General features: G+C 35.3%; 1 protein-coding gene across 1 annotated transcript; it reads right to left on the minus strand.

The window, feature by feature from the left end:
- Positions 1–239: 239 nt before the first annotated feature.
- On the minus strand, positions 240–1,202 carry LOC131856967 (L-type lectin-domain containing receptor kinase V.9-like). The gene has a single exon (XM_059208934.1). The coding sequence runs from the start codon at positions 1,200–1,202 to the stop codon at positions 240–242; it is 963 nt and encodes a 320-aa protein (XP_059064917.1).
- Between the last annotated feature and the right edge of the window lie 12,768 nt (positions 1,203–13,970).

Raw genomic sequence — 13,970 nt, forward strand, 5'->3', positions numbered from 1 at the left:
GAAGAGAAGCTTCTTCCAACTGCACTATTTAATATGGAACTTTCCTGCAGTAATGTTGTTGACTTTACCGACTTGCCACCGACTCTTCACCGCCCACGTTGTTTACTGTTTCTCATTCTGGATAATTCGAAAGACCTCTATTTAAGAGGCTCATGTAATTTGTTTCTGCAATGGCAATGAATTGTAATATTCTGTGTAAAATCTTTTAGTTTCTGTTTTTCTTCTGTCTCTGCCCACCTTCATTCTTTAAAGATGGACTTTACAGCAACTTCAAGGCCGCTAGCAGGGACGACTCCTTTGTACACCCGACCGAAACCTCCACAGCCCAAAACTTGTTCGTCTCGGAAGCCTTTGGTTGCAATATGCAGGTCTTTGTATTTAAACCTGTGAGGCCAATACTCCATCTCCCATTCTTCTATAACGTCTCTGTACTTATTTCTCTTCCGCCCAAAAACCCCTGCAGCAATCAGAAAAGACAACACAAGTACCAAAGCTGTAGTAATTTCGATAATAAGTCGAGAGTTGGAATCCTTACGCATAATGAGGGAAGGAAGATGAGATATATCCAGCTCAGGTGAGGATCCATTTGTGCTGAAGCTCCAGGCGAGGACACAGTGGTCTTGAACGACGGTTCCCGGTGCTGCAGAGAAACCAACGTACATTTCTTCTTCGAAAATATTGGACAGAGTCATAATCTTGAGAGATATAAGAGGCTCTTTGGGTCGAACTGAACCGGCTTCTACAATTGTGACATTCAATTCCTGTTGCATATGATCATAGTCGATCCAAGCCTGGATATTGTGACCACTGTTGAGATCTATTTCATGCAACTGGTTGCTAATCCTGTAGCCGGCTATTTCAGCCTTTACAGAGTTGAGGTCGTTGAGATCCACGCCGACATGATTGTCGTTGATGTCTTGGCAGTCCTCGTTGAGGATTGTGTCGAACTCGACGGCAAAGAGATGATTTTCAGGCTTCCCTACGCTGGAACTCTTCAACAAACCGAGGAAGTGAGACGATGACTGCTCCACTGGAAACTTGGTGGGTGTGATCATAAAGGCCATCCCGTGCCCGCTGCGTGGAGGATCGGAGGAAGAAGGAACCATAGCGAATACGAAGGTGGTGCTGAACGATGAGCTCGTGTTTCTGGAGTTGGGATCTTTCATCCGCACAGGATGAGTATATAAAGCGCGGCCAGACATGTGTTGTGATTGATTGGTGAGGCAGATGGCACCGGAGCGGATTGAGGAAGTTTCGACCTGGTAAAGGGTGGATGCATTGAATTTGTTGAAGAGGAAACTTGTGTGGGTTTGTGCTCGAAGACATACATTCAACACAAGGATAAGCAGGATAAGCACAGACATGGCTTTCAGTTTCTATCTACAATAAAAATAGGGTATAAAAATGACTTTATACGGGTGGCACAAAATACATCCCGTAAATATCGGCCACTTTGAGTAAAGGTTTCATTCCAGTAATCCCAGCTCGTACGCTTAAGTAATTAACATGAAGCGCATGCAAATCGGAGTCAAAAAGTCGTGGAAGTGAGTTAAAAAAAGGCAAATGTTTCACACGAAAGAGAAGGGAAAGTTAGAGCTTTTATACATTATTTAATTTATTTTTATGCTCAGGCAAGAGTGCAGTCAAAAAGTTGTGGGAATCGGAACAAAAGGCTTTTGCGTGTAGTCAAAAAGTCCTGAAAATGAGAAAAAAGTGAGGCTTTTATACTTATTTCTCTCTACTTATTCGTTTTCAAGTTGTTTTTAAACAATGTTTATTTGAAAGTTTGTCGGAAGATATTGGTTTTAGGATGTTTATTTATTTGAAATAACAAATTTAACTATATATCTAAAGATTAAAATTTTATGCTAACTTTTAATTAGTAGATATATTGAAAATAATTATATTTGTTTTAGATGGTTTCTATAATTTATAGGTATTGTGAGCATCAATTTATGTTATTGTTTGTGAATGAGAATTAAAGATTGAGGGTCATGTATTCCATTAAAGTTGTCTAAGCACAATCTTAGTCTTATCCTTTATATTATAGTATTAGAAAATTTGATCCGTAATGACTGTATAATCAAGGAACGTATCTGCATCCTCACCAATCATGCTCAACCAATTGAAAACTAAATATTATCTTTCATATAGATAAGGTGTGTAATATTTTTTATTAATTAAAAAGATAATGATCATTGGTCACAAAAAAAAATGTGTATAGTAGAAATATGACTAAGTTTAAAAAAAAGACTAAAAATAAATGATAAATTCTAATCAATAGTAAACATGAATAAAACTATTAAGTGAAAAAAGTAAAACCTATAGAAGAGGGATTACAATAATTAAGTTTTCCCCCTATGTCAACAAGAATGGTACCATTGTCAATGGGCTCTCAATCAATAAGATCACCCTCTTCCTCTTGATCTTCTACAAATTTTATGTGTAAATAACGGAAATTACTAACCCCAAGAGAGGGAACTTGCTAGAATCTGACCAACTAGGAGGACCACACCCATGAGAAGAGGCAAAAGACGGCCAAAAGGGCTAAAATCATCCGTGGGAACCTTAATTGAGAACCTCAAGATGTGGATCCATAATCTCATATGATATATTGATTACAACCACACCCACACCCATAAGGTTGGGATGAATTAGATTTTGGTACTCTAGCAATCATTTAGGGAACATTACTATTGTGGAAAGAAGATCCTATAGATGAGGAAATTTACAAGCTTGCACTTGGACCTACATAAGCACATTAGAGAAATTCATAGCATTAGTGTGCAAAGAAAAGTGATAATCAATTGAACAAATAGAAAAATAATAAATTTCCACTTTTGTACATACTAAAGAGAATATCCACCATAAAAGTAGGCCAAATCTAGATAAATTTGAACTAAGTGGGGTCATTCACCTAGCAACACCATATGTCATGTTAAAGGGTTACTGCAAAAGCATTGAAGAAATCATGTACCCAGATCCACTCTTTATGAGCTTTGGAACAAAAACATTTAAAGGATGCTTTAGAGATTCCAATTATCCATGAAAGGGATAATATGAGTTGAGAAATCTTGTACAAGTTAAAGTGGAACCAAGTGAAGGACCTTGGTACGTAATGCAACATGTAAAATAAGCTAGAATTTAGGTTAATGAATGACCACACAAAGTACTGAGTGTCAAGTGAAATCTAGAGGTGCTAACTGTGGTTTATTTTGTCCACCACAAAAACATAAAGGGTGAATCACTTGTATTACTTGTGATGTTTGCAATTGTAAATTAGCATTTTAAGATGTTTCTTATCCTTTCACGAAGGTTTAATGGACTTGGCCTCAATCTTATGAAGCATATGAGGAGGAACGATGTCAATAATAGTTTAAGAGCTATCTTGATCTTAGTTGGATAGCTAATATTTTAACTTGGGTAACCCAACAAATAAAACTTTTGTTTTCTCTAACAAGAAGACCATGTAGAAGTCTAATTTATCTATTAAATAATTTAGCATGAATCCAAAAGATTTTGGAAGAAGATGATTGTAATGTAATGGAAATAGGGTTTACTAGTTTAAGCATGCAAAAGCATTTAAGCCTAGGGCATTCTCAACATTGCTTGGCTAATATATATTGTGTGTGTTTTTTTTTGTATTGATCGAAGCATAATAGATATGATAAAAATAATTGCATTCCAATGGGACTATACATAAAAAAGAAAAGAAAACACAACTACACCCTATTGAACCAACACAACATAGTCAACAAGATTCTAACATGTCTAGATATATAAGATTGTATTATAACCAACTAGGTATATTTCAACCAACTAAAGTAGCATATTACATTGAAAAATTGAATATGTCTTGTAGTTGCCTAGCACATTTGATTTCACCTTCATTAAGATGCAAAAACTGGTATTTTATCTCATCTTCTATAAGCTTTCTTCTTCAGTTACGAACATAAAAAGATGAAATGAAACATAATATCATAGTAAAAATTTAGAATATCTACTTCCTGAAAAACCACTGTAGAACATCTACTTTTCCAAATGTGCAACAAAACGTACTGCCTCACAGAATCAACAATCACATTCTTATGAAGTCTCAAACCAAAAAGTGCTTCTTTTCACAGTAAAGAAAAACCTAAAATAGAAGGAAAGTGGTTAAATATGATATTCCATTTCTTTTTCATTCTCAAATAGTCCCAAAATACGTGTTTTAAACTTTCCCTACTCCGATAGAATGGGCAATTAGTTGATTATAATTTCAAATAATTTAATTTTCCCCTATTGTAAACTTATGGTGCAAGCTTTTCTAGGATAGTATTTGAACATTTGCTTCCACCTTAGTCTTCCAAATTTGAGCACTTAAGCTCCTCCAATTATTTTCTTTCAATCTACAATTCCATTTGTTATTAAATCTTGGATTTAATTTCAATGACATAAGAAATTTAAGGTAAATATTCTTCAAAGGAAAAGAAGCAAATGGATAGTTATCAAGCCATTGCCAATCCTTGAATAAATTACACTATAGGGGTGTGCAAAATTTTAGAAAAAGTTCCATAGGAACCAAAGATTTAACAAAAACCAAGAACCCCTTAACTCTGTTATTTAGACAAAAGGAAATTTTATAAATTTGTCAGTTGGTCCAGTCAAGAGCACTGAAGTCCCAAATATCTCTGAACTATCTTATCCCTTTCTTGAAAAAATAATAGGCTTGTGTAGGAAAGATGGAAGCCAATGGTTGCCTCTGATATTGAATCAGTTAGTTTCACAAAATAGAGGAGTTAGCAAAGCTGAAACCATGTTGCAATGAATCTTTCCTCCAATCTAGAAAATGACATACTTGTTTCCAAGTTTTCCAAATGGATTGCAATGGAAATGAAGCTTTAACACAAAAGAAGGGGGCTAATAAAATTTTATTTAGCTATCCCATATTTTGCCACTAGTTATTTATATCAGCAAGTTCTATCCGGTGATGCACCAAGATTTTCTATTGTTCATCACCAGATATACCTCTTATTATCTACTTTGCAGCTAAACGAATTCCTTGTGTCCTAAGGTCCAAGAGACCTAGTCCACCTCTATTTTGTGGTTGTATGTAGTGTGTCCAAGAAGAGGATTTGAAACTCATTTTTCTATTCCAATTAGTCCATTAGAATTGTTGAATGAGCTTATTAAGGTCTTCATAACCCCTTTTTGACTGTATCTAGTAGGAATAGTAGATATGAGAGGCTAGATAAATATAGTTTATCACTTGAATCTTCCTAGCTAATGAAAGATATTTATGGCCTCAATTGAAAATTTTGTTTTATTAATTTTATGATAAAACAGTTCCACATATCATGTAGAGATACCCCTAACCCAAATGAAATACCTTACTACCAAGTAATTTGCCCATACTTAATTTGCTTCCATTCTTTTAGAATCCATTCTAGAATCGGATCTGGCTATATCATTTTTAATTTTTTTTAATTTTTGGTGAATAGTCATTTATTATATGTGGCTATAATTTGTTGTTGGCTAGCAGTGCTTATTATTGGTTGCAATTTGTACTCTAAGTTCTATGGTGTTACCTCGCACTTCACACTCGCTCAGCATCATCAGCGACATTCATTCACCAGGATTGTGCCACACCCCCTACCACCCACTCAAGCCTTTAATATCATTTTCTTTACGATTTTTGATTGGGTTTGGAGATTTTTTTTTTAATGCCATAGTTCCTTATGCTTGGTTCGATATTTTTTTTTGCTAGCATAGATTAATTTTTGGTGGTTGTTTGGCATCGTTTAGAGGTCGCTTTTAATTTGTTGGGCATCATTGCTTTGGATGGATTGTGTTCATCATTTCCTAGCTCGACGACTCTCAACGTTGAGATATCTCATTGGTCATCGACTCCACTTCATACCACCACTCTTCTGCTTAGCACATGCAGACTTAATTTGTTTTACTAGTTTGTGATTGATCCGACATTTTCTCGGTGGAATGCCATTTCTTTGTACACGAAGGCTCATATTTCACATAGTTGCCTCTATCTGTTTCTCGTTGGTGCAATTGGAGTAATTTTATTTAAAGCCCACATCTTTCTACTGGCTACATAGACTTTATAAAGGGGCCTGGTTTATTGATAGCTTTACTTTTATAGCAGCAACCTATATTAAAGGTAACTATTGTTTTGATAGTAAAATTGCCTCAACTTCCATGAAGTGTTCTTTGATTAGCCATGACACATGTATTTGGGAGTGGCATCACTATTTTATAGCGTGTCATTAGTTCAATGATTCTATTGGGGTGTGTATTAAATTATTGGATACTGATAGATTTCTCTTTTTGTTTGATGGGCTCCAAGCCATCTATTTCCCATGGCAATATCTTTAGAGGCACCTCTTCTTTAGAGGCACATCAACTTTATTCTTAGTAGCAGCATGGAGTGAAATACAATTTTCGGTTACAACGATCATTCATTGGGCAAGTTTTATCGGTTGCTTTCATTCTTTTTGCATCGATCAGAGATTTTATATCATGTACCTTGTGCAACTTCCACCACCTCATTGCCACTCATAGATCAATTGTACTCGGGCCTTCAAATTTTCTAATGTCCCTACATTTTTAGATAGTTTTATTTTTTCTTAAAGGGAGACAAGTGGTTTGCAAGTGTTGGATCATGTTTTTCTTTAAAAAATTTACCATTCTTGTAGGCGTTTATTCATTATGGATAGCTATATAGTCTCTCACTTTCTTTCTTATGGGGGACATCAATTGTATTCTCATGATGAATGTTTTTCTGGGGGTATTGATGTTGAGACCTCAATTCATCACTCATCCTATCACTTATCTTCATTTATATTATCTCATTTTTCGAGAGGAATTTTGTCCCACATACTTTTCTATTTTTTTCTATTTATAAGAGATTAGTTGTGCATAGGTACCTAACATGGCCTAGCTGTCAGGACTTATATATTGCATCTTAATATTAGTCTTGTATCATTTGCATTATTATTTGTCTCCCTAAGTTGCACTTAAGATATGTGTTAGTGTGAATAAGGACACACCCTAGCTAGTTCTTGGTTAGCACCTATTCACACATGTTTACTTAGGATAGCGTAGTTGTCACATGACACAATCATTTAATATTGTTCAAGTAAGTTATCTAAGGTGTCATCATATCAGTTTTATGCATTTAATTTTGTTTCATGGTAGTTGTAACTACTCCATCATCTCTTGCCTATACAAGAAAGCTCATTGTAATTTATCAAGTCATCTCAATACAATCGTTTTCTTGGTGAATCATATTATTTCTCTCTTTTTTGTGAAAGTTGCTTGCACTCATTATCTTGACTTTTGAAGTTGCAAATTCCAACATGGTATCAATAAGAGAAATCTATCAGCCTTTAATAATTTAATATGTAGCCCAATAGAATCCTTGGACAAATGAGAGGCTACAAAAATAGTGATGCTACTCCCAAATATGTATGTGACAACTAATCAAAGCACACTTCATCGAAGTCGAGGTAATTTTACCATCAAAACAATAGTCACCTTTAACATATGTTACCACTATAAAAATGAAGCTGTCAATAAGTTTGGCCCCTTCATAAAGTACTCGATGTAGCCAATAGAAATATGTGGACTTGTTGTCCTCCTGTCTTGTCTGTCCATCTATTACTAATTTTTATTATCGTGAAGACCCGGGGACCCAGAAAAATTGAGGAATGTTGGAATTCCATTAATAGTTCATCATGGCGACAATAATTGAAAGGGGGGCTTCCATCCAAATCCAATTTGTCCTGTCCTGTCCTACCCGTCCATCCAATAATTATCCCCTTCCCTTCCGAGGCCATCCATCCATCCAATCCTTCCAAAAATGAGTACCATCCATTAATAATTCTCTTGCATGCATGCCCCTAACATCACCCCATTGTAAATGTGGACCCCCACTTTTTAAGCATAGTCGTAGAATAGGGTGTCTTAATTTAAAGTCAGAGTCAAAATTCAAAAAATGCAAAAAATTAAACATTTAAAAAATATAAAAAAATAAAATTTTAAAAAATCCAAAAAAATAAAAAAATTTGAAAATACAAAAAATTTAAAAATTAAAATAAAAAATACAAAATACAAAATACAAAACAAATGAAAATCATGAAAATTTGGCTAAGGCATGGAAAATAAGCAGTGCCTCTTAGTAGCACTACTGCTTTTAAGCAATGCCTCTTCATGTCACTGCTGCTTTTAAGCAGTGCTTTTCAGTAACACTGCTACTTTTAAGCAATGCCGCCTCATGCTACTGCTACTTTTAAGCAATACCACCTCATGTCACTATTGCTTTTAAGCGGTGCTTCTTAGTGTCACTACTACTTTTAAGCAATGCTCATTAATATCGTTACTACTTTTAAGTACTACTTTTTGAAAGCATTGCCTCTCTTCGTGCATTGTTCATCACTGCTTTTAGCGATGCAAGTCACTTAAAATGAATTTTAGTATTCAATCAAAAGCAAGTTCAAGTTGATGAATGACGGTGGCAAGAGCATGCAATGTGAATGTTTGAGCAACAATGGCTTGGAAAATTCCCATGATGCAAAGTCTAGAAGACATTCAATGATCACCTTGGAATTGATGAACAAGGCAAGGATAAGAACTTCTCATGAAAATCAAATAAAAGGGTCGATAATAGTTTGCAAATTGATAAATATTGATCATTTAATAAAGAACGATTTTGAATTGTTCAAATGCACAATAAAAAATAAGTTCGATACATCTTTTGCAATCAAATGGTATTAAATGATCGGGGGTGATGGAAGAAAGTAACGGCAATAGATTGGCTAAGTATCACAAGTGGCGAATTCACCAATAAAGGATGATCATTTAATATAAATATCAAAGGTGGCAACTCGATGTCAAATAATGGATGACTAAGTGATTGCGATAAAGAATGCCACGACATGACAATTGGAACTTTAAGAAAGGTGGTGAGCTTAGCAACGATACAATTGCCATTGGGTCGCATTTAATACATGATGCTTGTAGAGCCAAATTTAATTAAGAGATTCTTAAGAATGTTACAATTTGACCAAATGACATTTAATGCACGATGTCTATCGATTTCCAAGGAACAATATGTCATTTAATTTATGCGATTTGGCATTGAATTGGGAGTGGTCGATTTGTTTAGTTTTCCCAATTCGAATTCCTTAAATAAATTTCGCCCAAGGTTGTGATGACTTATCGTTCATTGTTACCTTCAAATTGATCATTTCATTTGATCAATTTGTAACCGATTTGCTCTTATCTATCTGAGATCGGATCACACACAGCTACGATTTACAATTCTGATCGAACTATGAGGCAGCGATTATAGTCAATGATCTTATTTTGGCAAAAGGCAGCAGAGACATTAGCGATCAAGTTTTGATCATATTTTGGCCATGTACAGGAAGCGACTCTAATCTGATATCACCGACTTTAATTGGAGGCAAGCATCAAAGTGGCGATTTTGATTCCAGACATCAGCAATTCAACTCAGCGATTACCCTTCATGCTCAGCGATTTCATCTACCATCCATGGCGATTGGACTTTGAGCTGATCATCGTCAAGGACAACGAGTTTATATTTCACCTACACGGATTGCATCTTGATCCACAGCAAAGTCATCGGTATATTGAGTGACTTCATCCAGTAATGTTAGACCATGTTCGATTGAACCCTGAGCTACAGCGAACTCACTTTCTCTGGTCAGCGAATTACTTCACCAAGAGGGCGATTTTGGCACAAGATCGATGTGGCAATTGGTCTCCTTAAGACAGCGATTGAACTTCCACTTGCACTATCAACGAATTTGACAGAGAGTTCATTCATTATTAATCACGATTTTGATCATGATCAGGAAAGTCGATCATCATTCAACACCGATTTGGCCCAAGGTGAGTGACTCTCCCATCCAAGGTGGAGATCATGTAATTGTTCAGCATCGGCAACTTTTATTTCCAACAATAACAGTTCAAGCTCGGTCACACACAGCCACAATGAGTTCATCTAAAGGCGATTTTGATTAAAACTTGGAAGAGTATGATAGCGATCGGAGATCATCATCAAGAGCAGCGAACTTGATTTCATTAACAAATTTACCCATACTACATCAGCGAACTGCCCTTTATTCTCCAGCAAATTTGTCTTTTGGGGGTGGCGATTTGAATCTTATCTCAGGCAACGGTCATTTTGATCAAATTTTGAAGGCCAGCGCACTCACTTATAAAGGCAATTTGGTCAAGTGGCAATCGAATTGAGATCTCTTATTATTGTAAAGCAGTTCAAAGCAGTTCACTGGTTTGAAGTAGACATATTTGATCATATTTTACAAAAGATCAAACATTGCTTGATGACGATTCAATTCTGTCTACCATTTTAATATGGTCTTTTGTCATTGGATGTCTTTTCTACTTCATTTTAGGTCATCTTTTGAGTGGTTGGAAGGACTTATTGTTAGCATAGGTGATTATAGTTCATGAATGGAAATTGTGAGCCTTAGGTTCATATCATGAGACTAACTTAGTCAATTCTTGCAGGTGATCACAATGAAGAAGAGCTAATCGAAGTTAGAAGATCGACATGAGCGAAGTCATCATCACAGCGCTTGGACAAGTTGAGTATCAAGCGATATGCCTCATTCAATTGCATACTTGTGATGAGTTACAAAGATCAATCAAGATGAAGTGGCGCCTAGTCATCATTACATCCAATCACATAATTTCATGGTAAGACGTCTAGATTCGATGTACTAGACTCATCTATCAAAAGGAGACAACTACCACATGGGCATGAAGATCGAAGTACCTACTCTCATCACTTATTGGTTGAATTTTCAAAGGAGGACATATGTCCCCACAAATGTAATCATATCATTGGTCAAGCATTAAATGCTTCGCAATAGGGTTTCTATCTCGTAATCTTGGCCATTGATCTCAAATCGATCCGAGCCACTGAATTGTAAGGAGAGCACTATAAAAGGCCCCACTTCTTCATTTATAAGGTTAATAGTTAGAAAATAGCAAATAGTCAATAGTGAATAGTCAGTAGTTCAAAAATGGAGAATAGTGTAGCAGATAACAATTAGAGTAGATTAGGAGAAGGCAAAGATTGTTGCCAAGATATTGTTGCAAAAGACATGTAAACTTCACTGAAGATATGGTGAATTCTATGTGTTGATTCAACAATTCACATGGTCTCTATACTTCTCAATTTGATTTTTTCATGTTGATAGATGAATGGAAGACTATGTGTGATCAATGGTAAAATTTGTATATCCATACTACTAACACCTTGTCGATGGTAACGTGCCTTGCGTAGTCAATTGGAGTCATTCAACTTAAGCTTAACCTCGATTATCATTCTTCATTGATATGCATCAACCTGATGGTGTCCCTACTTGTGGTGATGATTTGAAAATCATAAAGCTATCCTTAGAAGATTGCACTAGCCTTGTGGAGATGTTCATAGCATGTCGAAGCAAGACCTAATAGAGTTTCATCAAAGATCATCCATTGCTCTTACATTCTTAGAGTTAGAATAGCCTTCTAAACCCTTATCTTTCTTCCTTTTTTTTAATTAAGTGAATCCCACATTCCAGCATCATTCGAGCATTCAGTTGTTCAACGTCAGTCCCCTTGTAGGTACAACAAATCACATCAATACAACTGAAGCTATCCAACAAGTTAAGACCTAACATAAAAGAACCTTGAAGTTATCTCAAGTGATCCTTATGTGAATCTTCAGCATTTGAAAGTCTTTACTCAAGAGACGACAGAATATTCAATACTTTATTCTGTGTTCGATAGTGCATCAAAACACCATCAACATGACTTTAAATAAAACATCTCCAATCGCACCAACAAGAAATAGATAGAGGCAACTGTATGAAATATCAGCCGCAACAAACAAAGAAATGATTTTCCATTGAGAAAATGTTGGATCACTCACAAACTAGCAAAACAAATCGGGTTTGCATTTGCTAAGCAGAAGAGTGGTGGTACGAAGTGGAGCCGATGACCAAGGAGATAGCTTGGCGTTGAGAGTCACCGAGCTGCGAAATGATGAACACTATTTTAACAAAGCAATGATGCCCGACAAATAAAAATTAGCCTCCAAACGAAGCTAGATAGCCACCAAAAATTATTATATGCAAGCAAACAAAATTGTCAAACCAAGCATATGGATACTATGGAAAAAAATCTCCAAACCTAATTAAAACCCTCAAACCAAATGATAGAAAACGATTGAGTTGGTGAAATGGGGTGTGGTGCAAGCCCGGTGAATGAATGTCAGTGATGATGGTGAGTGTGGAGTGTGAGGTGACCCCCACAAAACTACAGAGTACAAATTGGCACCAATAATAAGTGCTTCCAGCCAACAGAGTGTCGTATCCACAAATAATAGATGACTTCGTCACCAAAAATACTCACACAATATATATATTGGCGAGGCAAAGTTAAGAATGCCTTAGGCTTAAGGAATTCAAATGAATATTGCTACAAATTGGGGAAAATAACATCCTCACACCAATAAGATAGTCTCCAACAATCGATGCAAACAAAAACATCAAATTCGATAAATACAATCTAATGTGCAAACTATGGAAGTCTGACACGACAGGAGAGCGCATGCAGTATACACCACAATTCTCCAATAGCAATACCAAGAAAAATGAATGTAGTAGCGACCAAAACGGCACGGCTGGAAATTAGATACTCATTGCCAATAATATGGATAGGAAGAAATAAATGCATAATGTCACCACAAATAGATATAACAGCAGGCCAAATTAAGGCAATTTTTTAAAATTTAAGGAATTTTCAATGTCGAATTGATGTTGGGTTTGCGAACTGGCTTGTGGGAAGCAATGTACATAGTTTTGAACATCGTAGGAAAATAATTATGCAGCCCACGAACAGACTAGAAAATTACTAATATTAACTCTGAGTGAAATATGAAGCAGATTGGGTTGCACCAAATAAAATGGTAGAAAGATATGTCGCTAATTGGTGTCAATTAGAAAGAGATGCAAATTGAACTGTTCTGATATCATGTTGGAGTTTGCAACTTCTGAAGTCGGATCATGATTGTAAGCAACCTTCACAAAAAGAGAGAAGTAATATGGTTCACCAAGAAATGGATCATATTTATGCCAAAGGCGTTCCCTATGTGAACTTTACAAGCTCAATTGGACGATCCACGGTTGGTATCATCTTAGAGGCTTGCAAGACGATTGAAACGTTTACAACCATTAGATGTTAAAGCAACATAAATCCCACAAAATTTTATTTAACTTAGATTTTTGTTTTAAAACAATTTCATTTGATAAAATACAACGCTTTTTTAAATTAGATACATAATTTTTTTTATTTTAAATTGATTTTCTTGTTAAAAGTGATTTTTAAAAATAAAATAGAATGTTTTTTGAGTAAATATATATTATTTAGTATTTGATATATTTAATTTGCTAATCATTTAAAATTTCTAATATGAAATGATTTGCATACAAAAAAGAATAAATTATAATTGAAAGTTAGTTTTAATTCGTGGCTTCGGCCCTAGCTCACTCGGTCGTGGATCACAACTTAAGGCGTGGGTATTCTCCCCATGGTCTTGAGTTTGAGTCCCCAGCTGTGTTAACTCTGTGTGTGTTGCTACTTTGTGAGCGGGTCGTACACACTGGGGGATTAGTCTCGATTAGGACACCTCTAGATTCCACGATAGTGAATATAAAAAAAATGTTAGTTTTAAATCTAGACTTTTGTCTTTACCTTATTCTAAAATTATAATTAGTCATTGTTGATTTATTTTTTATTAGAAATTTAATTCATTTGTATTACATAATAAATATTTATGAATTTTAAAAATTACAATTTATTATAATTTTAAATTTAATTTATTTGTATTAGATAATAAATGTTTATGAATTTTAAAATTTGTAATTTATTATAATTTT

The sequence above is a fragment of the Cryptomeria japonica genome, chromosome 7, assembly GCF_030272615.1.
Source record: "Cryptomeria japonica chromosome 7, Sugi_1.0, whole genome shotgun sequence".
NCBI classification, from domain to species: domain Eukaryota; kingdom Viridiplantae; phylum Streptophyta; class Pinopsida; order Cupressales; family Cupressaceae; genus Cryptomeria; species Cryptomeria japonica.

Bases quoted from the DNA above. Each gene is read 5' to 3' on its own strand.
- LOC131856967 (XM_059208934.1), bottom strand. From the start codon at position 1,202: ATGTCTGGCCGCGCTTTATATACTCATCCTGTGCGGATGAAAGATCCC.